Consider the following 22895-nt stretch of genomic DNA (forward strand, 5'->3'; position numbering starts at 1 on the left):
TTGTTATTAATTATTGAGATCATTTTAATTCAAATCACCTGAAGAACAAGGCCATGCAGTACTATTGAAGAAGAAGAGACAAAACCTAATACTTTGTGGTCGAAGCATGAGTCTCTGTCAGTTGTCATAGTCCTTCCTTCTTTGATGGAATTTCGGAATTCAAGATGGTAAGTGTGAGAAAGTTTGTGGTATTCTAAGTTAATCTTTGTATTTGTTAGTTTTTTTCTTAATTCTCATCGAAAATGGTAAATTAATGTTTTCATTCTATCTATCTGCATATATATTTTCATATTAATTCTGTTCGATGTCCCTTTTCAAGTTTGCTTTATTTACTTGAGGGTTAGGTTAATTTGAGCTTTTTTATTCATCATTTAAAATTTTAGAGTTATACTACAATTATTGTATATTCATGAATATAATGAATTTCTTGTTTATAGGCTCGAGGACCTAAGAAACATTTGAAGCGTTTGAACGCCCCGAAAGCATGGATGTTGGACAAATTGGGTGGTGTTTTTGCACCAAGACCTTCCACTGGTCCCCACAAATTGAGGGAATCACTTCCTTTGGTTATATTCTTGAGAAACAGGCTGAAGTATGCTTTGACCAATTGTGAAGTAACCAAAATAGTGAAACAAAGGTTAATTAAAGTTGATAATAAAGTGCGTACTGACCCCAACTACCCAGCTGGATTTATGGGTAAGTTGAGAAATGCATCCTAATAACTGAATCCTTGAATTTGAAAGTCTGCTTATTTTATGTTTCTAACTATTAGAAACTGTCTGGTGTAACTATATTTAGAGTCTCATAATTTGTTCAGCTGCTTCTATATAAATTCAATTATTTTCCTGAAATATTAGTTTGAAATGTTAAATTTTAGTTGAATGGGTTATATGTGAATTATTGGTCAATGTTTGATGGAAGTAGGACGGTAATGTAACCATGTATATTTAATCTGTACAATTTTTTTTTTTTTTTAGATGTTGTAACCATTGAAAAAACTGGTGAATACTTCAGGCTTATTTATGATGTTAAAGGTAGATTCACAATCCACCGTATCACTGCTGAGGAAGCTAAGGTGATTATTTTATATTCTATTCTAGTGGGCTATATGCTTAATATTGTTTTCAATTTCAGTACAAGCTCTGCAAAGTAAGGAGGGTTCAAACAGGACCTAAAGGTATTCCATTTTTGGTTACCCATGACGGAAGAACTATCCGTTACCCTGACCCTCTGATCAAGGTTAATGACTCCATTCAACTTGAAATCGCCACCTCAAAAATCCTAGACTTCATAAAATTCGATTCTGGTAATTTGTGTATGATCACTGGAGGCCGTAACTTGGGACGTGTTGGTACAGTTATGAACAGAGAACGTCATCCAGGTTCCTTCGACATTGTACACATTAAAGATGCCAATGGCCATACTTTTGCTACTAGGTAAGTTTGTCAACCTTTCTTTCATCACGAACCTTTCTGTTCATTTTCTTGAAGGATGTCATTTTAAAAACATTAATTTGACTTGGCAAATTATTTTAATATTATTTCTTTTCAAGGTTGAACAATGTCTTCATCATTGGAAAAGGAAGCAAAGCTTTTGTTTCTCTACCAAGAGGAAAGGGTATTAAATTGTCCATTGCTGAAGAAAGAGACAAGAGGTTAGCAGCCAAAACCCATTAATAGTTATATGGATTTATAAATAAAAAAAAAAACACTGAATTACTGGTTTTTTTTCCTTCTTGAAAGTTGGACAATTGAACAGCTAGATATTTAGTCTATTTTGGTAAAAGAAACATAACTTGATTTAAATATTATGGGTTTCAACTGATGAGCTCAAATAAAGGCAAAAATTGCCTCTCTTCAATGTTGAAATGTCTCTGAACGCAGACTTCTGCTAGTTAAAATTTATCCACTTTGAAAAAAAGCGAATTTTAAATTACGGTGCAGGTAAATTTTTATTGAAATATCTATTAAAATGTAAATGTAATCTCCTAAGAGTAAAAAAAAACAAATGACTGTTTAATGAATTTATTTAACACATCAAAATTTTTATTCTGAAAGAAATATGAATATTATGATGAATGTAAAAAGCCAATTTCATAACAGTAACAATTAAATTGAAACAAATTACATGATCATTTGGATGGAAAAAATATTTCTGATTACACCTTAATTATTTGAATATCATTTGACCTTAAATTTAAGACTAGCTCTATTTCTCTTTGTTAAGTGCTTGAATGAATTCTTCAAGCTTTTCTTGAATCTGTCGCACCCTCTCTGAAAAAGATGAAAAAATCAAATGTAGAGTCCTGTTATTTAATCTTTTTTTCCAAACTTACTTAATTCTTCAGCTAAAGTAACTCTTCTGCCAATTAATAATGTTTCTTTTTTATTTGAATCTTGGCTATACTCTTCAAGAACTTCTTTGATTTCCTTGTCTAACCTTCTAGCTTCTCTGTTCGTAATTTGTTGTCTAAGAGCATTTGCCGTAACTTTAACCATCTGTTGGATTCTATGGAATAATACTACGTCGCCACAATCAGATTCCATTTGTTGGTGGTATAGATAGAAGGCTTTCCTGCAGTCATAAGCTCTACCTAGAGCCTTATGAAGGAAATGCCGGCGGTAAACAGGCTCCCACACTTCCCTGATGAAATCATTATCCACTTCCACATTATTTCTACCTACATTATTTTTTATTACAGTCAATTCATCGTAGCTCAGATCGGGTGGATGATTCTGAAATATTGAAAAATGATTAATGAATCCTGATTTGAATCTTACTACAAAGTGAAAAATATGTCTTTTGTTTTTGATATTAAAGCATCACTACCTCGTTAGAGTAAAGGATTTTGTCTATTTCTGATTTAACAAAATTCCTTCTCGACTGTACATCAGTTTGATACTGCCAATACAACCATCTTTCTTTAGTTGATGGTCCGATGAGTTCTTTTAAAATCCCCTCACTTTGCTTCAATTTGTCCTTAATGCTACTTTCCAAAAATTTAACAGCAGCATCCCAATCCCTTTTATCTCCTATAGTTCTATCCTCTAGAGTGTTCAACTGAATAATTCTCAACATTTCCGAAGCTTTACTTTCCCAAGTGTGCCTAATCATCGCTTCATTAACAACAGCTTCCTTGAGTTTATCGAATATATCATCATGATCTGGGGTACTCTTGGCCTTGTCGAAGAACTTCAAGAATTCAGACTCTAAGGTTTGCCAACCCGACTCAACCGATTCTAGAGGAAGACTTTGCTCAGCCCATTGTCGCAGTTTGATATCAATCGCTGTGTTGAAGGTTTCTATAAAAAATAATTGAAATAACATGTGGCACTTCCAACAAACATTTACAAATCTCACCTGAACTTCCAGTTTGGGCGGCTGGTAAGTAGATATTCTCAAAAACTTTATCAGACATATTGTGCCATATTCTAGTGGTTAAGACTTCCTCCCATTGTTTTGGACTAACTTGGGACAGATTTACAATTTCATCTAGGATTTCCGATCGAGCTTTCTCGAATAACTCGTCCCTATCGAGTTCCCGTAACCTCGGAAAATTGTTTTTCCATTCGGTTTCTAAGTTGAAACGTCTGGCTTTAAACGCATCCGCTTGCTGTTCCACGGTTTCCTTCACCATTTTCCAAAAACAGTCGGCGACAGCTAAACTCAAATTTCTGGTTGTAACTTGGGTTGATCTTACGACTCCATCCCTAATGTTATGAATGAATCAGAATTATCAATAGTTACATACAGCAGTATAATATTGATCATACAAGATGATTTTTATTGTAACAAGCTATGATTTTGAAACTTGAAACCTAAATTTTAATCATAGTGGACTGAGTAATAGATTGCACCATCACAATGAAAACTGTGTTGAAAGAAGGGTCTTAACAAAATTGTTATAAAAATTGAATCCTCATTTCATCACAAAACTGAAGCAAAGAACTCATGCTACTTTCATTGTCATCATTATAAAGTGAAAGTTGGTTTTCTTACTTGAAAAGTTTTGAACTTGTGAAAAAAGTTTCTTCATAATCTTTGATAGTTTGAATGGAATCATCTTTTCTACCCCTTCCTGTCACTACAGCAAAATATCCTAAAGCTTTCATTGGAAATAGTTTTCCAGATAAAATTTTCCTTATCTGAAAGGTGTTTTTGTTAGTTCCAGTTACTGAATGAAACATTTAATATAATACCCTGTCAGGATTAGCCAAATTTTCTTCTGCCAAATCAACTTTAGTCAATACAAAAATGGTTCTTTTACCACTTGGATCACAAGAAGCAACCAAATCTGTAACATTACTCCTTTCAGCATCAACTGAGCCATCCTGTATGCATAATATGATTGCATTTGGGTTATTCATATAGGCTTGAGTCATCTGTTTGATGCATTCCCTTGTGTCTGAAGCCATATCTGTAGTTTGTGTCTATTTTTGAAAGGAAAACCTAATTATTAGTCTCACACAATTTTCTGTTCACATTCTTTATACTCAATAGGTGTAAAGATATATTGATCAAAGTACATAAGTAAAATATCAACTCACTGAAATTATACCTGGCAAATCCACCAGAACCATCCTTTGTATTCCAGGACCTAGAGAAATCACATGTGAAAAATATACCTCAAGATATACAGGGTGTTTCATGCAAAGTGTCCACTAGTAATATCTAGAGAACTAATTGAGATTTTTTTCTGAAAATTTGTGGTTCATATTTCAACTAAAATCTTGTCTTGATGGTGCTTCTGATTACACCAGAAGTGGAAGTTTAATTTAAGTTAAATATGAAGTGAAACATGGGTCAAGAGTTTATCATGTGGATGATATTTGTGTGGTTGATCATCATCCCTTATATTGCAGAGACAACAATACCTTTTACAGTCATGGAGATAACTTCATTAGACACAGTTTTTCCTCCTCTTACACTATTCCTCATCCTCAATTCAACCTCATGTCTTAGTTCTGCTAAATCACTTTCTTTGGTTAAATCAAATTCTCTATTAGAGTCCCTGAATTGGGCTACATGATATGGACCTTCTGACAAAGTTACTTTTACTGGCGCTCTGAAAGAATTAGACATAGAACGAATGGAACATGAGGGGAAAAAAAGAATATGTGAAAATTGAAAAAGTTGAAGTAACTGTATAATCTACCTGGTCATCATTTCTCCTGCCCCCCTTGGGAAAATTCTAGCCTGGGCAATCATTTCCAAAACTGAGGTTTTGCCACTACTCTGATCACCGACAACAACCACCCTTGGTAATTGATCTTGAGTATTATATCCACTATCAAAATCAGCTAACTCATCCAGCACTTCACTGTACATATCAATCAGGCTCCTCTTCACTTTCCTTGTGAGCGGTTTTTTTCCTTGCCTCAACAATAGATTTTGTTTGCGTAATTCTTTATTTTCCTTCTCCAATTTTTCCAACTCTTTTTGATACTTGATCTGTGTGAGCATCATTTCATCTTGTAAATTATTGAGTCGCTCCTGTTCTGATTTCTTTGACTTATCATCTTGTGTAAATGGTTTAGCATAAACTGTAGTTTTATCCTTGAATTCCTTTTTTACTTCTGAAAATCATGTATTTATAGAAACATGAAGAAGGTAAGTATCAATTTGCATCATACCCGAGTACAATCTATCTATAATCAGCAAAAGATTCTGGTGATATCCTAAGAAAAAATAAAAATCAGTAAATAAAAATCATTTGAGTGAATTGAAAGAATTTCGTGGTAAGTGAAAGTGGGATAGAATTTCAATTGGAATCTAATCTTTTACCTTCTGAATAATGGATGGAAATTGAGAAAGAATGTACTCAGAGATGCCTTGCTTCATGTTACCTTGAATGTTAGATGTATTCGATTCACTTTGTTCAGCTGCTTGTATAGCATCTTCTAATCTCTGATCAAACCAGTTTTTGAAGTCCTTATATTTTGCTTCCGTTAAAGCTTTGAGTCTTGGATCTGAAATATCAAAAAATAAAACAAATTATCAACTTTCAAATTGAATTTTTGTGCTAACCAATTTCAATGTTATTCTTGATATTATCTTTCATATCTACAAGAGATCCTCTCCATTCTTGCCACCGATTATTGTCTGGTAGGACATCATTTAGCCACTTTAAATCTGGTAAACCATCCCTCCATTCTTGGTATTTCTGAAAAAATAATTCAGGCTAAAGAACTATACAGGGTGTCCCACCAGGAGTAGCCAACTAATGTTGGATCTCTTCGCAAGTTTGTACAAGGACATTATACAGATGAATTGTTCTTTTTAAAATATTTGCAAGGATTGATTACTTCCGGTAGTACCTGATTCAAGGCGCTGCCTCCAGCAACAGCACCACCCAGTAATAAGTACCTAATTTTCAAGACTCCTCTGAGAGCTCTTACAACAAACATTCCATATTCTCTTCTCTGATTTTTAGAGTAAAATATAGATCGAGGAATACTTCTTTCCAAAATTCTACCTGTCCATAGTAAGCAGACTCTATTACTGTTGACATTGTGTTGTCCATATTTTCGAAAGTTGCTTGTATTTATAACCACACGGCTAAAGAAATTTTCAATTAGATGATTCTCTATTTAAGATATTAAAACTTTTAACCTTAACTCTTCACTCACCGGAATTTTCCCCTCAGTAAATGTTCCATTAATTTGGAGTTTGCAGAATCTAACTGTAAAAGATATTTATGAAACAGTTTCAAATTATTTGTCTTGTTGTTCACATTACAAATTGTGCGAAATTTAAAATTGTGAATCAAATGAATATTCTATTGGACAGCAATCAAAAAAAGGAGCGAGAGCCGTACGATTTGACATATTTGACATTCCTTTCCTAGACATTTGATTTTTAAGGTTAGGTCGGGAAAACCAGAGATTTTCCTTCTCGGCGAGGAAAACTGATTTTCCATCTAAAGGTCATCATACGCGTTACTCGCTGGAACCAGACCCTGGTCTTTGGTAGAAGCTTGAAAACTGTGACTTCTTCATTCTTTTTTAATTTCGAACAGCTAGATTTTAATTCTCAATTGGTTGGCTGTTGTTAAAGAAAATTTATCACCTACTGGTTAAGATAGAAAAACTGCGGTCGAGTGATTTGCGGTAGATCGGATAGATAACGTCAAAATGCCAAATACAGAAACCATTAAATCTCAGTGATGGTTCCTAGATAATAAAATGAAAATATAGGTTTATAATTCTCGGAAATGGATGGAATAATCAGTCTTCACGATAATGTATTAGAAGTTATTTTTTCATATTTATCTTTACATGATCTACGGAATTGTTCCTTAGTTTGTAAAAGATGGTATGAATTCCTGAATGACGAAAATAATGATGTATGGAGGTTACACTGCATTAGGAAACTTGCTGAAGAAGCCTTAAAATCAGATTTATTGTCCTCGGTACCTACCTATAAAGCGAAACTGCGTGCATTTCATCATGCATGGAACCCAAATGATTGCTCTAGAAACATTTATATTAAGCCAAATGGGTTCACACTGCATCGGAATCCAGTAGCCCAAAGTACTGATGCTGCAAGAGGTCAGAATACTTTATGAACATAGTCCATAGTATACTGTTTAATTTCAATGATCATTTCCAATTTTCAAAACTGCTTTCTCTTCAGGCAAAATTGGGTTTAGACATGGTAGACATGCTTGGGAAGTTATTTGGGAAGGACCCTTAGGGACAGTTGCTGTTATAGGCATAGCTACTAAAGATTCTCCTTTACAATGCCATGGGTATGTGGCATTATTAGGAGCCGATGACCAGAGCTGGGGTTGGAATTTGGTGGATAATCATCTTTTACATAATGGGGATGCTCAGGGCAATTATCCTCTGTTGAACAATGCACCAAAATACCAGGTTTGTTAACTTGAAATTTACGAGTGCATTTGTCCATTTCTCACTTAAAAATTGTAGGTTGGAGAAAGAATCAGAGTTATTTTAGACTGTGATGATAATACCTTATCTTTCGAAAAAAACTATGAATTTTTGGGAGTGGCTTTCAGAGGTATGTATAGATTTACGTATAAAACTCAATTTGTGAAAAACTATACTATGGCTTGCAATACATTGGGATATAATATTATTTTCAGGATTACCTGATAAAAAGCTGTACCCAACTGTCTCTGCTGTTTATGGCAACACAGAAGTATCAATGGTATACTTAGGGCCTCCTTTAGATGGCTAACATTGCTTTTCTATGAGCCGAATGCTCAGAATTACTAAAGCTGTTTAGAGAGAAACATGTCTGATACAAGATGGAATTAAAGGTCAGTTCGGTTTGCCCATGTGATATTAAAGAAAATAACTTTCTTCTCTTGAAGACATGTGGAAGTGTTTATATAGTAAGGATTTTCCAGTAATAAGCTGAAATAATTTATGCAATGAATGCAAAATGTAGTATTTGGCAGTTTTTGAGAACCTCCAAATTCGAATTGGCTGAAAAATTTATTTACTCATATAATTCAATTCTATATGACACTATCAGCATAATTTTGTTAGATGTTGGCCCACCCAAAGTTTGTAGATACACAGTGTAAAGTTAATACAATTTCAAAATTCCTATCTCACATTTACAAATTCTTTTAGCTTTGAAAACGCTACTGATTGACTTCATTTCTTTGGATTAAATTACCATTGATTAACTTCTTCAACCAAAACAGAACAAATCTTCGAAATATAGCTCATAATAATATATTATGTGAATTATTCTATCAATTTTTGTACAAGTATGAACACCAGCACACAATTTTAAACTGATTTGAATTATAAGACATTTGAATCTCCAAATTTCACTGTTTTTCTATGAAGAAATAGATTAAAAAATGAGTAATGTGAAAAAAAAGACAACAAAAACTGGCAAATTCTTCATGAGCTTCCAGAGAAATTTGTGCTCTGAAATTTGTCCACAATATGTTCCAAATCTCCTGCATTTTCTCTCACTAGAATAAGTTTTTTCCAATGGAAAAACAAATTTACGAGACGTTTCAGTTGTATTGAAACATGAGAAAATGCAATGAGGTGATTTAAGGATGATTGTTTTTCCCCTAGATGTTTTTGTTTTTAAATGTAAGTTCTCCCAACCGTGAAGTGCTTTTATGGGAACTTTTTCACATTATGCAACTGAATTTTTATTTGATGTTTTACTTTTTTTGAATTTATTTGCATATTTTTTATCATTATGCAATATATGGGAAGCAGTGCATTTTTCATTGAGGATGATGGAAGTATAATTTTAATCAAAATGAGTCTCAAAGCCACGAGCAATATTTTACAATATTATTTCTATAGAATGTGTAGAAAGATGAAAAATGTGCTTCGTGTGAGTAAAATTCTTTTTGCCAATTTTATGAGACATACTTTCGGGCGCAGTCAGCAGGATTGACAGTTTTTACCCCCTCAAAACTTATACAGTGTTATGAACCACAAACAAGTGAAAATAGTTAAGCCATTCAGAAGCAGAAAACAAATTTTCCTGCAAAATTAACAGCACTAACACAAATTTCAATGATATTCATAAATATCAACTTTTTTTGATTTTTTTATTGAAAACTTGCACAAATTCATTATTGAGTTGAATTACATTTTTTTGGGGGGAAAGCACTTATCACTACCCTATCTTAAAAAATAATGCAAATTTTGTACTTTTACCAAAGTTCCATCGTTGAAAACTTAAGTTACCTGTCCATTAAAAGTCTCGAGTATTGTACATAAGTATCCCTAATAATAATATATTTAGTTGAAATTAGTATAAGAAATAAGAAGTATCCTTTTTGATGAAATTCAGCACCAAAATGGTTGGGCACTCCTTTTCATTAAATTGAATTTCTCGATAGGCTAATATGTGAGGGACTTCATACTTCAAATTTAATTTTTTCTAAGTAAATTTCATTTATAAGCGAGTACCCAACTGTATCTGAAGTACGAAGTCTTCGTATTGAATAGTGTGTACTGCCGTTAATCGTATTTGATTCACTATGATTTTTGATACAACGACAAATTGAGATAATCATGCTTGGAAATTTTTTTCTTAATTTTGCCGCCAATTTCCTCGAAAATCAGAAACCAGTTTGAACCTGAAGAGTAATTAATGGGATTTTCAGTTTATTGTTTGTTATTTGTGATTTTAATTGATGCTGTGATAATTTATTTTTATCAAATTTTTTTGATTTTATGTAATAGAAGACCAATAATTATTTAAAAATCCTGTGGGACGAATATCCTGGTTTTTGTAACTTTTATTTCTTACTGATTATATATTTATTTATCTTATTCACATCATGTGTTGTGTTTTAATAAGTACATTTTAATCGCCATTTTATTATAAATGGTGCCAATTATTCGTTATTTGAATTTTTGTACCCTTTTTTCTACCTCTAGATGAATCATACCGTTCTCTGAAGTGTCAATAGCAAGATGAGATGTTTGTTATTGTTGCTTCATTTTATTCTTGTAAATATACACAATACCATGTACTTATATCTTTTATTGGCTCAAAATCCTGATGCTCCCTCTAGTCGCGATAAGACAGCGCACTAAAGACTTATCTGTTCACAACCGTCATAAACTGATACAAGGTTTCTCACATCTTTTCGATTCAAAAAGAAAAGAATACTATTTCTGATCATAAAATTTAATTAAAACATAACACTATTATAAAGATTTTCATTAGGTATTAACTGATTATTTACAATTTATTGCTTTAGGTGGTAAATTTTCAGATCTACATTTAGAATTCGGTTTTCTTAACAAAGCCGTAGCAAGGCGTTGGCCATATTGGTTGATCACCTCGCTACACCCCCGTTTCTAGACACCAAATTGGTACTTACTCCATTTACAATAATTGTGCTCGAAGAAATAAGTATTTATTTTGAACCGATTTTGATTGGTTTGGTGAAATGAAATTGCATCGGTAAAAGGCCCACAAGGCCAAATGAGAAAAAGATTTCTTCGCTTCAAAGACTGAAACGAAGTCTAAATATTTCTCATGAGATGATGAATGTGAATTCTCATAGAGTGTTCATATTGAGTAATATTTTAATATTAACTGAAAAAATGTTCAAAATATTCAATTTATTCTTCTGCTCATTTGATAATGCTATTATTCTATAAATAACGCTTATAATGTAGTGTCATTTTCATGATATTGTATTATTTAAACTATTTGAAGTTTCTGCATATATTGTCGATAAGGACAAGTATTGTGAACGTTATTCCTACATTCCATAGTCGCGGATCTCCTCATATACCTAAGTAGCTATTATAGTTTAATCCGAATTAGTCAATTTTCTCTACTTCCATCTGTTTCTTGTTATCCGCCACTGGTATCACCATATCCTTAGATTTATTCATCTCCGATGCCACCGAGCAGAATTTAGAGGTAACACAAACGAACTTACACATGAATGGGCATAAAAAAGCTTGATGAAACACACCGCAGATCCTATATAATTGACTATCGAATGGATCCAAAATCGCTGGACACAACATGTGGTTGAGATTTACTTCTGTTGGCTGTGAAAAGTAAAATTTTCAGTTAATAAGGAAATCCATAAGGAAAGTCAGTTTCATTTTCTGTAACGGCCTTTGAGGGGCCTTCCAAGGGCGTAGCTATAGGCGCTCAAATTATATCTACTTGTCTACGCCTATTCTTTTCGTTTTTCGCTTATTTCCCCACTGTAAATAGTGGGAAAAAACATTTATTGTTGCCCTACTTGGCTGGATCAATCGATGAGGTCATTTTAGTTTTAATTAGATCATACAGTTTGGACCGAACTATGTTAGACTGACGCAACTCTTTACTTACAATCGAAATAGTTTGTAGAATACCGAAGTGATATATCATATTGATGCTATAACTGAACGCACTCCAACTGAAATCGAATAGGTCCTCGGTATTGTATGGACCTGGAAAATAATGGATTGAAATCATAATTTCCTTATTTCGTCAGAATTTTACCTCTAAGAAACAACAGATAGTAAGGCACAACAAACATCATTCCATGCTGTATCCAATAGATAGCAGTCTCTAAGGGCAACTTCAAACATCGAAAGTTAAAAATAACAGTTCATAATAATAATAATTAATGACAATTGAGAAACAAGAATATTAGATTATTATTTGATAATTCGCTTAAAGAATGACAATAAATAGGGATTTTGAAATGATTCCTTATATTCTGTTTCTCTAATATTGGGGTCATGGTCTTAACAAAATTCCATAAATAAACTTACAATTCTTGTGTCGGTTTCGGGAAAAAGAAAAGCTAATAATGGACCATTTAAAAGATTCATGTGGACTCGAAAAATAGCCGTAGTAAGTTTACTAGGTGCAGCGGCCAGCAAATAAATCTGAAACAAAAATGACCACAACTGAATCTATTCAAGGATATAGAATATACATATTGATACTAGAAGGTGGACCCAAAAAATTTGGGTCGCAAAAATGAATTTTATGCTTGCGTTCTTTTCTTAGGAATTTTTTTATTAATATTTCGGAACGAATCTTCTTTCAATCTTTTTCAACCACTGGCTTTAAAATGAAGGAGAATTTTTACACTTAACAGCACTTTTGTTAATTCCCAAAAAGGCTGCATCTGGCGAGTGTTGAATGTATCAAAACCTTGAACTATAGCTTGGAAACATGAGATGTTTTAAATTTGAAATTTTATTTCCGACGAAATGTGAGGTGAAAGACTATGAATATTTAAACAGTTGAGAAGTCTACCTGAATCGCAGTTGTAACATGACAGGGATTGAGAAGGTATATCACAGTTCTTGATGAAAACTTGTACCCTATTTCCATCCCCCATATGACACACATGACGACGAGGAGTAATATCTTCGAATTTCTCATCTCCCTCTTTTCGTAAACCATTGGAGAAAGGCTGATTCTTTTGCGACTCCAATCGAAGAGTTTGATAGCGAACAGAAGCAAAAAAGTTGTCTCTATCTTCCTCCATGTCGGATTCATGTAAGCTGCGCATTCTGGTCCAGCGTTCCTCGGTACCGTGGTGTTTACACCGTCGTAAACCCAGTCCATCGCAAAACCTGAAAAATGTACCCCCTCAATTTCGATGCTGATCAAGCACCCTTGACATTCCTTCTCTGAATACACTTATTTGAGACTCGAAAAAAAAATTCTATCTTGGCGTTTCTTTATGGGTAAAATCATTATGGAATTGAGTGAAAATTAATATAAAATTAGGAACATCCAGTCATAGTTGGAATGCGTTAATTATCTGCATACTATATTTCAGATGGTGAGATAGGTAAATGATCAAATTCTCTGCCATATCGAATGGTTAGCTTTTTGTAATCCTGCTGTTTGTACCTTTTGTTAAAACAGCAAACCAGCGATGGCATTTTTGAAGAATTCGAGCAATAGCAATAGCTAGTTTCAGGTCGAAAAATTTATTTGTATTTCAGAGGAAAGGAAATTTCCAAAGAATTCATAACACCTAATAGATAATGAATTACCAGTAAAGCATCATGGTTGCAAATTGGTGAATGCACCAGGATTTTTTTTTCATAATGTAGAAAATGAGACAATTGAAGATATTGTAATGCTCAGAAATTCTTTTTCGAGTTTGTGAAGAGATATGGGTTCTAAGCCCGGATGATATTCTTGAACAGAATTGGGTTTTTTTGACGCTTTTTGTTTCTTTATTGAATACAATGATTAAATGTAGCGACGCGTATAAATTCCCGCATAATTTTTGGTGAAAAATATTAATATTCCAAATGCAAAAATCCCCTTTGAAATGAAACCTATCTCATCAGATGGAAAATTTCCATTTCTATAAACCCCTATTGATCAGTGTGCCAAAATGAAATTCCTTTTTCGAGCTACTCACCCACGATTTTTACACAATGATTTTCATTTCCATTCAAGCCAATTCTCAAGTGTTGAATACTGAACTATCAACGCCAAAATCACTTTCCACTAGCATATTCGATTAGTAATGCCTTGTCACAAGATTTCCTCGTTTCCTGCGGAACCCCTATGGTTTAATTCTTTGTCGAAGCGAATCACTGTAGTTGCATTGCAGACTATTGAGTTCCGTGTTGCACAATGGAATGGACTTAAGGACATCTGGGATCGATAACGAAAAGTTGGCGGCTTCCTGGAAGCTCTGGAAAAGCTCCCCTAGTTACAGATGACACCCAAAGAGGGAACTATTTGGGGCAAATAGCAAGAGGGCTGGCAGGATTCTGATAGGGAGAAGAATCAAAAAACATGGTCATTGTATGCATTGTTCGAGGAAATCGATGGAAATTCAACTCTATAGGCTTTTCATATTAATTAATATTATTTTCCTAGTTAACTGGTCAAATAACGAAGAAAATGAATTCAAATTTTCCGATGTTAATCAAAATTGGCAAACAATATACTGAGGAAGTTGGATAGTTGACATTGTATGTTTGAAAATTGTGTTGAGCTTGTACATACAAGAAAATTATATGATTATTGTCAATATTATTATGTTTTTAGGAGATTTTATTTGATAATATAGTTGCGTAGGCAGTTTGAGTCAACGATGTCGACTGAAATTAATAAAAATTTCCAATTATTGGATATTGGAGTAGACGAAAATGTTTGATATGCACCTCGGCAAAAAACTGTCTACTTTCCAGCCTGCGCCTAGCCTCGGCTGCGCCTCGGTTATCATTATCAGAAATATAGAGATTCTTGTCCTTGGTACATAAATAAGTATTTTGAGAGTTTTGACAAAAATACAATCTCTCTTAGGTCATTCTCTGTGAGCTTCGAAGATTGCTACTATTAAAACTCATCAGTTTTGTCTTTATCAGATGGGACCTTTTCACAAGCCTCGTTGCAAGAATAACTTGTAACTGAGATAATGACGCAGCTGTCGAATTAATCGATTCTTCTTTTCGATGAAGAGGCAGAAAACCCTTGCGGTATATAGCCTCCAAATTCGAATCCCGAACAATCCGCTGAAGGTGACAGGATCATCAATATTCCACGCGGCACGACAAAACTGCCTATCCTACACGCGGAGAGTTGGCGTTTATATTCCTGAGGCGAGTTCCTACGAGAGTTCGGTAATAGAAATATAGGGTTAAATGGTGGGTAAGTACCTCGATCTATACAAACTTTGATAAAGATAGGATGAGAGACGGAAAAGGTTTTGGAAAGGAGGCGACTGCTGCGTTTGTGCTCAATGTACCGAAGGAATATCAGTGATTTATTTTGGGGTATTAGTATTCAGGAGAATTCAAAGGTATGAGCTGATATAACAAATACATAAATTATGATTCGGAAGGGAATATGCTCGTGAAGTTTTCGAACAGAAGGATTTGTTCACAGACTGATCTATGGATTATTTTGCCGAAAACTGGAACTTTTTTATTGTCGGTATTCGTTCGTACGGATGAAAATTTATGGTAATTGATAATCAATTATTGAGAGATTAAAATATGCCAAAAGAAAATTTTAGATGTAAAACTGTCGTTGCTCAGAGAGGGTGTATGCTTAAATTACACTAACTACACAATATCGCAATGCATAAAACTAAAAAAACTGTCTTTATCCAAAACAGGGTACCTATCCCATGTATCTTATAAGTTATCTGCTTCGTTTTGAAAAAAAACTGTTTCTTTGTTCTATTACTAAATGGCGAAAAAGTTAGCCTGTGTTGGTATCACTGGAGCTATGAAAATATGCCCAACTTGGGCCTTGAAGATCACTACAGTTATCACAGCTCTTTATCTTGTGATAGATAGATTAGCCCATGAGGCCATTCTTAGACTATCAAGAACCCCCAATTAGGAATCAAATAGGGCCATCTCTGAAGAAGTGCTCGAGTAAATAGGACTGCCATGTTCAAATCGAGCGAAAATAAAAAGATAGATGACATTCAACCAATCTCCAACATATAGTCTCTGATATAGTATACAATGTACCTGAATGTAAGCAGTTCACTTTCTTGCCTTCAAATAAGTACGTATTCCTTCAACGCTCCCTGTTATAAAATATTCCCGAAGGAACATATTAACTCCAAGACATAACTCTGTTTTCGGCGATGGATATTTTATTGTCCACATTCGAATGAAGCGAAACTGGACATATATATTTGATGGTGTCGTAAAAAATGGTTTTACAGGTTCTCCGCAATGGAAAAACAAAAGCACCTAACGGTTTTGTGGAATTGAGATGATCCTTTCGTATCAAATCCTCCCAAATGATACATATTTAGTCCTTTGAATTCGAATTTGAGACTTTACTTTTCAATCTGACCAGAATTTGAAGCTGTCATCAATAGTTATTGATATTATTTGATTCAAATACGTAGCAAACAACATTCATTAGTGCTTTCCTTCTGAAAATTACCTATTTAAGTGAAATCAAAAAGTTGATACGAAACGAAGGAACTAGAGTATGCAAATCTATTGTGGACATTGTGGTGTACTTCCGTGTAACCTTAATGGTATGCAGATGGAGGTGCACATAAATATTTATGCCTTGTCCTTCCAAATTGAATCTTCGGGAAAAATGGAAGCTGTGCTCTACCTACATACACGCTGAGGTTCGTTAGATACTGAATATCAACCGCCAGGAATGGAAACTTCACAGGAATTCGAGGTTCTCTTTTACAGTGAGAAACAGTTCCGAGAAAATATGAACAGGCAATCAATTTCACAGGAAATTCTCTAACGGTCAGCTCAGAAATAGTTCATCAAAAGATTTCAAGCAAGTACAGTCAGCTCACTGTACTTCTTTGTCGTGGATGACACTTTTATAATTAGCAACATGGAAAGGAAATCGAGTTCCTAGAATAGCTCAACAACAACAGATTCTATCAAATCCACCGTAGAAATAGAAGAAAACAATAAAATAAAAATCGAGGAAAGCCTCGATGTGCCTACTCTTTTACGAGAAAAGTGGAATTCCTCGAACAGCGATTCACAGAAAGCCAAAGAATACAGGGATGTACATTACAAACGAAACTAGATCGGTATAGCTAAAAGCGTTCATGATATGGCATCTTGGATTTCTTCTATCAGAGAAGACGACAGATGAGAGAACATTCTCATTAAAACGATTTTACGTTATGGAGGACAAAATAATTCACGAAGACCAGATCGAATCACATCCTAATACGACGAAAAACATCTAGAAACGATAACCACTGTTATCCCATATGTAAAAAAGGTTAGTTATACGAGAATATTGAAAAATGAAGAAAAAAAATGTGAAGAATTTTTCCACCTGAATAATTTTTGATAGTATTCGTTTTTCTTTTCCACTCAGCACATATCCACCTAGATTTGCCTGACCCCTTTACTCTTTCATGTGGACTCCAGATGTTTTCGACCTAGTTCTGGATAGATTTATTCTTTTCCGTTCATTTAACATGTTGAATTTTACAGTGGTATATTGAAAACTCGATTGAATGAACCTTTCGTTGCTCAGGCCAAATTGAATCTACTTTCTCGGTATTTCTATACCTTATAGAAAACTCCTTAGGTGAGTAGATTAAATGGCTCAGCATCTGCATCTATTTCTAGTGGTGGCATAGCTCATTATGAAATATGTCTAGGACGAATAGGAAAATATGTTGAATGAAAAAGTGTTTTATATGTACAAGTCAAAGACTCGCCCTGTATACTGTCGAACCCTACTAAATCTTGAGAATTTGTTAGACTCCTGTGTAATTACCAAGGGGATCAATAGCAAGCTCAACATTCGTGTTTGGGGAGTGTTAGTTATTCTCATTCCCTTCTGGTAATTAGAATTAGAAGTTTTCAAGGTTCATTTTTATTGACCCAAGTTCTCTAACAGAAAGTTCGAACTTTAGAATGAATACTTATCCGATAACTTCCGCCTGTGTACTGCAGTCGGGAGTTTTCCTCAATCGAAAGAAAATTTATTGGAATAGTTAAGTTTTCTTGGAAGTAGAAGATGGTATTTATTTAAGGTCAAAGATAATTTAGCGAAACTTTAGAGACGGAGTCAAGCGTCTATGGAATTCTCAGATCATACTTCGTTTTTCCCGGTAAAATCAACAAGAGTTTTATGGAGAGTGCTCATTTAGTTGGATATTTCGTCGAAACATCTTGTGTTAGAAGACACGGAATATTATCTACCTATTTTACGTGCTAAATTATGGAATCTTTCTTGCTCAGTCAGTGCAAGTGCCTTTGAGCTATTCCAAGAATCCGAATCAGACCAATCCAGGGACAATTCTCACAATACGTATTCTATGAAACATGAACGTTTCCCCTTTGCAATATTGCGTCGACTTTTCCAATATCGCGAGATGAAGGAGAATTTTTTTCAAGACATCAAACGATTCCAAAGTTATCAGTATCGCGAAGCTTCTGAGCGTGAGGAGGCACCCTTTGTTGACACCCACCACCTCGCCATGACAATGAATCAAGTAGTAAATAAATGAGTGCATTATTATAAGGGGTAGCTGAAATGGATCTGAAAGGAATGAACTGTAGCGGAAAATCGCTAGAAACAAAAGTGGCCGGAAATTATACACTTTCCACTGCGTTGTAGAGGCTATAACGTGAATTTATTTTGTTTTCCTCTCTCAGGATACCTTTCGAGTTAGTTTTTTGCCAACATGAAATCTTCATTTCGCAGGCGGCGTTTCAGCAGCTAGAGATGAAATGGGGAATAACGAATGCTCGAAAAACAAACGCCAAGTGCAAAGTTATAATTTCATGAACGCCAAGCAAGGAGATTTCTACTTCATTATCTGAACGCTTCTGGGAAGTAATTGAATATTATGCTGTTTGAAACTAATTTATATTTTGCAGGTTTCGTCGATTATTATCTTCTTTGTATGAGTCTTTCACAAGGCGACCAGATGGCAAATTATATAGTTACGAGCTTCTACTATGAACTTTTGCGGCTATCTTTCAGACTTGATACCAAATGCTAAGTTCACGTAATATTTTCCTTAGAATATAGAATATTCTATGTTCTAAGATATTTTCCATTTGAAACTTCATTTATATTGGCAACATCAACACCATAGATAACCTAGGTTGTGCCATAGACTTATTATTATTAATATGTCTATGGGTTGTACAGTGAGTGAGTGAGATGAAACAAATGGTGTAATTCATTGACATGAAAGGCTTATTTTAAATTTCAAAATCACGAAGTTTCCAGAAATATCGTGATCAAAACTATAAAAATAAATTGAATGTAAATATTGGCATAACACATTTCGGTGAGATGAATTGTTGCCGCTGTGTATATGCGTATGCGAATTATAACGCTACGATTTCGATAAATCCTATAAAGCACAAAAAATGGCCGGAAACAATGAAAGTGCGGGACTGTAACATTTTTATAGCAAAACAACGAGCTTTCTCTGTAATGGCCATTTGATTGAATGAAAATATAGGCATGGTATAGCGTTATTGTTTCGTATTGAAAAATATGCATTTCACCCCAAATTGGTGTAAGTTCGAGCCATTATTTTTGCGGTTGCATTTTCCTAGAATGCTTGATGACTCTGAATAGCAAATTTATTCCGGATGGAAATTGATATTCACATCAATTTTTTATAGTCTACTGGATTTTTCCAGCCTCATGCAAAGCATTTTTCATGTATCCTCATTTAGAAAAATCAATAATTACACTACACTAATTGATTCTAGGCATCAGGGTTGTTGATATAGAAATTGAGACAAAAATCACATTCTACATTTGCTCAAAGTCGTGGTTGTTATTGAATAAGATCTGTTATTACTTTGGGGACAGCAAAAATTGCACAAAAATCAATTTTACATTTATTTTGAAACTGTCTTCATCTGTCGGCGAATTTGAAGATATATTCGTTCATTTCTCTATGGAACTCCTTATCTGAGTTGTTTTTATAGGAGTTCGATGAAAAATAATTCCCAAAATATTCGTTCACTGATCTATTTGAAAATAAATTCCCCTACAGAATAAGAAACCAAGCGAATGAAGTTTTGTAGATATATTCTCTCAGGCTACATTCCGAATACTTGATGAAGAATAATGAAGATTTCTTCAGGATAAAATACCTTCCGAAAGGAATGAGGTTGTGGAAATCCGAAGTCTGGCTTTCCTGCATTGGAGAAAAATGACCTCCTTTAACTTTTCATTTAGCGGAATCCTTATAAACTTCGTTTTCGTTCTCCCCCATTCAACTCCAAATTGAAATAGCGAATTTGATTAAGATATTTGTCTTTTTTCCTACGAGAGTGACTTTTAAAGCTTCAGATGATTAGACTGGATTTTTTACACCCCCTTCTGGAGTTTATGGGATGAAAAAGTTCTTGAAATCGCTCGATTCCTTCCGATATCCCTTTTGAACCTTGAAAGTTGGCTTTTCGTGCTGCAGTGGACAGCAAAAATTTTCAATTTTATCCTGTGATTGGACTTTTTTAATGAACATTAGTTTCCGATGGTGATACATTCCGGAATAGGTATTGATTGAAGGAAACTGAGTGTATCTTCATAGGGGTGTATTGATTTTTAAACTTTGCTGATTGCATCTGTAAATCTGAATACGCTCGTTCTGGAAACCGAGGAAACATTTTTGTGCTGGGGAGAAAGTGGAAAGAACTCGGTGTGAATGTTAATATTGATGCTGACTCATTTTCCTGATTGTACAGAGGAGTCTGAATGTATCTCTCTATAAAAATTCAGTGAACGTCCCTTGAATATGCTTAAAACTTCTGACTCACTCATCCGATAGAGCTTTTCTTTGCACTAGCAAGGTTTGCTAGTCCATAATGTGAAAAATTGTAAACGGTTCGAGGAATTTTTGAAAATCAAATCAGTCTTCTCATCTTCCAGCAATTGAAACTTCGCTTCGTAGATTTATATTTAGGTTTCATGGTTAATTGTAGTTTTTCATTCCATTGACGAACAAAAATCTGGGGAATATACAAACAAACCTTCACTTTTTCAATTGAACCTGTATATTGTCGTAGATTGAACGACAAAGAGAATATCCTACTGCTCTGGCCATTTCCCCAACCCTCCATGAAATTTTTGTCAGTTTTTATATAAAATCCACAAATATGTCCACCAGCTCGTATTCGACAAAAGGAATACAGAAAAGATACAGCTGACCAGTTCCTTTGTATAGATCCAGTAAGAGGAATGGATCGTGTCAGGTTCTGTATTTAGTGTACGGTCTACGTGACGGAAACGTATTATAACACGAGAAAAGTATAACGTATCACATTTTTCTTCTTCCTCCTTTATTCGGTTCTGCCAAGCAGGTTTGTTTTTCTATCTGAGACATATGTAGTCGACAGAGAGTTCAGTGTGTTTTGGATGCAGAGTGCTTGATTAAGGGAAGAGGTTCGTGATTTTCAGAGGAGGAAATTGTGAACGGAAAGCAGTATTATACGAGATGGAGTTTTTCAGGAACTTTTTATGGAACGGATGCATTTTAATAGATCGAAGTTGCAGGCGGACGTGGATGTTTATCCGAAGCAGATTTGTCAGGAAGATCTGCCCTAGATTTCAAATAATGAAAATATCTATCCTATTAAAATACGAGTTTCAGGAGAAGGAAAAGACTGAAAGAAAACAGTGGGAACTTCAACTTTAACTGGATTTTTTTAGAGGACAAAGACAAGGACCTACGCTTTTTGACTACAAAACTCAATATTCTTTTATCATATTCAATAGATTGGTAGTCTATAATAATCTCACCAAAATTTCCTTCCAAACTCCATATTGCCCTGATCAAAAGGCGCATAATCAAAAATAACATTTCGGAAGCACCCATCCAAACTCCGATTTAGTGACTTCTCTAGATGAGAGTCCCAGGCAGTTAACATTTTCTGAATGCTGCCCCATACGGTCAAAGTGCTGGGGTTGAAGTCTGGTGTAATGCGTTTCTCTCTGCGTTTTGGACCGTGCCTAATCTGGCATACCGCAATCCACAAACTGTCCCCAGTGCAGTGAGTATTTAATTAAAATTACACGCTCCTATGATCTGTGATATTATTTTGCATATTTTCGACGGGTTGGGTCATGCATATTCGCAAACGTTTGAGCTGCGAAAGGCTTTCAAACCTGTATTTTTAGGTCATCACTTCCACAAGGGTTGAAGTATATTATCTTGAGTATACTGGGACGTAGCTGACTGAAAATAATTCGTTTCACATCGTGTTTGGAGTCGTTTGCGGTTCTAACAGCCAGATTCATGGAAAGAATCAATAGATACAGCAGATTCTTCATCAATCAAAAACATTGCTTGTCCACCAGCTCATCCACAGGCCCTGAAAGTTATATGGAATGAGTTCTACAAGTTGATTATCGCAGGATGTTCATAAATTTCGAAACTAAAGTCCAAGCTCTCGCCACAGTTGCACTGGGAGGATCACTTGCGCCATTCTGCATTCATACATGGTGGAAATTACAATTTTCGACTCTAGTAATGTTGGCGGAAGTGCTGCCTTAACTCCTTAATCCAATATTTGACTTAGGAATGATCAAATACGAAGTACAAAGCATCGCACTACAACACGGCCCAGATTGTTCCTCCTAATCTTAACAATAAATTATCATATTTAATCCTTGTGTATTCTGTAAGTTCCCATGTAATCTCTCTACCCCTTTTGCTATTCGAAACTGGAAAATAAACAAGTAAACATTAAAATCCTCTGTTTCGTTTCGTGTGAACCTAGAATGCCACGCTTTCGGTTCTTATTGAACCTGTTCCATATAGGATGTGTTGGAATACTTACCACAATCCAACTCTCGAACAAGATCCCTTAATTATTATCGTAGACCTGCTTTGATGACAGGACATGCAGAATCATCAATCAAAATGGAACAGTTCTTTCCTAAGGGGATGGATCAGGAACGATTACCGTGTTAGGTAGGTCAAAGCAGAAGTAAAC

At 34.6% G+C, this 22895-nt stretch overlaps 4 protein-coding genes across 10 annotated transcripts in view; 2 read left to right on the plus strand and 2 right to left on the minus strand.

Moving 5' to 3' along the window:
• The first annotated feature begins 41 nt into the window (after positions 1–41).
• LOC123311106 (40S ribosomal protein S4) lies at positions 42–1715 on the plus strand. 2 transcript variants are annotated; one of them, XM_044894888.1, is made up of 5 exons: positions 42–167; positions 438–696; positions 978–1075; positions 1135–1436; positions 1553–1715. In XM_044894888.1, exons 1-5 carry the CDS (start codon positions 165–167, stop codon positions 1674–1676), a joined length of 786 nt encoding a protein of 261 aa, XP_044750823.1. In that variant the 5' UTR covers positions 42–164; the 3' UTR covers positions 1677–1715. The 2 variants fall into 2 exon arrangements, with proteins under 2 accessions (XP_044750823.1, XP_044750824.1); XM_044894889.1 differs by having other exon boundaries at positions 127–245.
• Positions 1716–2008: 293 nt separating this feature from the next.
• On the minus strand, positions 2009–6843 carry LOC123311017 (dynamin-like 120 kDa protein, mitochondrial). Of its 2 annotated transcripts, XM_044894763.1 has the most exons (14): positions 6630–6843; positions 6318–6558; positions 6028–6163; positions 5847–5969; positions 5634–5678; positions 5156–5576; positions 4875–5065; positions 4548–4597; positions 4200–4430; positions 4000–4145; positions 3361–3710; positions 2830–3302; positions 2336–2735; positions 2009–2273 (listed from the first exon to the last, which is right to left on the minus strand). In XM_044894763.1, the coding sequence occupies exons 1-14, from the start codon at positions 6656–6658 to the stop codon at positions 2209–2211; spliced, it is 2901 nt and encodes a 966-aa protein (XP_044750698.1). In that variant the 5' UTR covers positions 6659–6843; the 3' UTR covers positions 2009–2208. The 2 variants fall into 2 exon arrangements, with proteins under 2 accessions (XP_044750698.1, XP_044750699.1); XM_044894764.1 differs by lacking the exon at positions 5634–5678.
• A 272-nt stretch (positions 6844–7115) lies between these two features.
• LOC123311018 (F-box/SPRY domain-containing protein 1) lies at positions 7116–10489 on the plus strand. Its single transcript, XM_044894765.1, has 4 exons — positions 7116–7550; positions 7636–7874; positions 7932–8022; positions 8108–10489. Exons 1-4 carry the CDS (start codon positions 7214–7216, stop codon positions 8200–8202), a joined length of 762 nt encoding a protein of 253 aa, XP_044750700.1. The 5' UTR covers positions 7116–7213; the 3' UTR covers positions 8203–10489.
• A 142-nt stretch (positions 10490–10631) lies between these two features.
• The window catches only part of LOC123311395 (transmembrane protein 164), a 44409-nt gene continuing 32145 nt past the window's right edge, over positions 10632–22895 (minus strand). For 2 of the 5 annotated variants that reach the window (XM_044895305.1, XM_044895306.1), the window contains 6 exons: positions 13871–14228; positions 12742–13064; positions 12249–12365; positions 11974–12052; positions 11821–11921; positions 10632–11528 (listed from right to left, as the gene is read on the minus strand). In XM_044895305.1, coding sequence (XP_044751240.1) covers positions 11292–11528; positions 11821–11921; positions 11974–12052; positions 12249–12365; positions 12742–13056 — 849 coding nt within the window. In that variant the 5' untranslated portion in view covers positions 13057–13064; positions 13871–14228 and the 3' untranslated portion in view covers positions 10632–11291. The remainder of the gene's footprint in view (positions 11529–11820; positions 11922–11973; positions 12053–12248; positions 12366–12741; positions 13065–13870; positions 14229–22895) is intronic. The other 3 variants (XM_044895308.1, XM_044895304.1, XM_044895307.1) reach the window with 2 other exon arrangements.

The sequence above is a fragment of the Coccinella septempunctata genome, chromosome 4 (assembly GCF_907165205.1).
Source record: "Coccinella septempunctata chromosome 4, icCocSept1.1, whole genome shotgun sequence".
Lineage (NCBI taxonomy): Eukaryota > Metazoa > Arthropoda > Insecta > Coleoptera > Coccinellidae > Coccinella > Coccinella septempunctata.

Excerpts from the sequence above, each read along its gene's own strand:
- LOC123311106 (XM_044894888.1), top strand. Across the intron at positions 1,076-1,134 it reads TCACTGCTGAGGAAGCTAAG|TACAAGCTCTGCAAAGTAAG; the intron begins GTGATTATTTTA and ends TTTCAATTTCAG. Across the intron at positions 1,437-1,552 it reads GGCCATACTTTTGCTACTAG|GTTGAACAATGTCTTCATCA; the intron begins GTAAGTTTGTCA and ends TTTCTTTTCAAG.
- LOC123311017 (XM_044894763.1), bottom strand. The coding sequence starts at position 6,658 with ATGGAACATTTACTGAGGGGAAAATTCCG. Across the intron at positions 6,164-6,317 it reads GAGGCAGCGCCTTGAATCAG|AAATACCAAGAATGGAGGGA; the intron begins GTACTACCGGAA and ends TTATTTTTTCAG. Across the intron at positions 5,970-6,027 it reads CAAGAATAACATTGAAATTG|ATCCAAGACTCAAAGCTTTA; the intron begins GTTAGCACAAAA and ends TTGATATTTCAG.
- LOC123311018 (XM_044894765.1), top strand. The coding sequence starts at position 7,214 with ATGGATGGAATAATCAGTCTTCACGATAATGTATTAGAAGTTATTTTT. Across the intron at positions 7,551-7,635 it reads AAGTACTGATGCTGCAAGAG|GCAAAATTGGGTTTAGACAT; the intron begins GTCAGAATACTT and ends CTTTCTCTTCAG. Across the intron at positions 7,875-7,931 it reads ACAATGCACCAAAATACCAG|GTTGGAGAAAGAATCAGAGT; the intron begins GTTTGTTAACTT and ends TAAAAATTGTAG.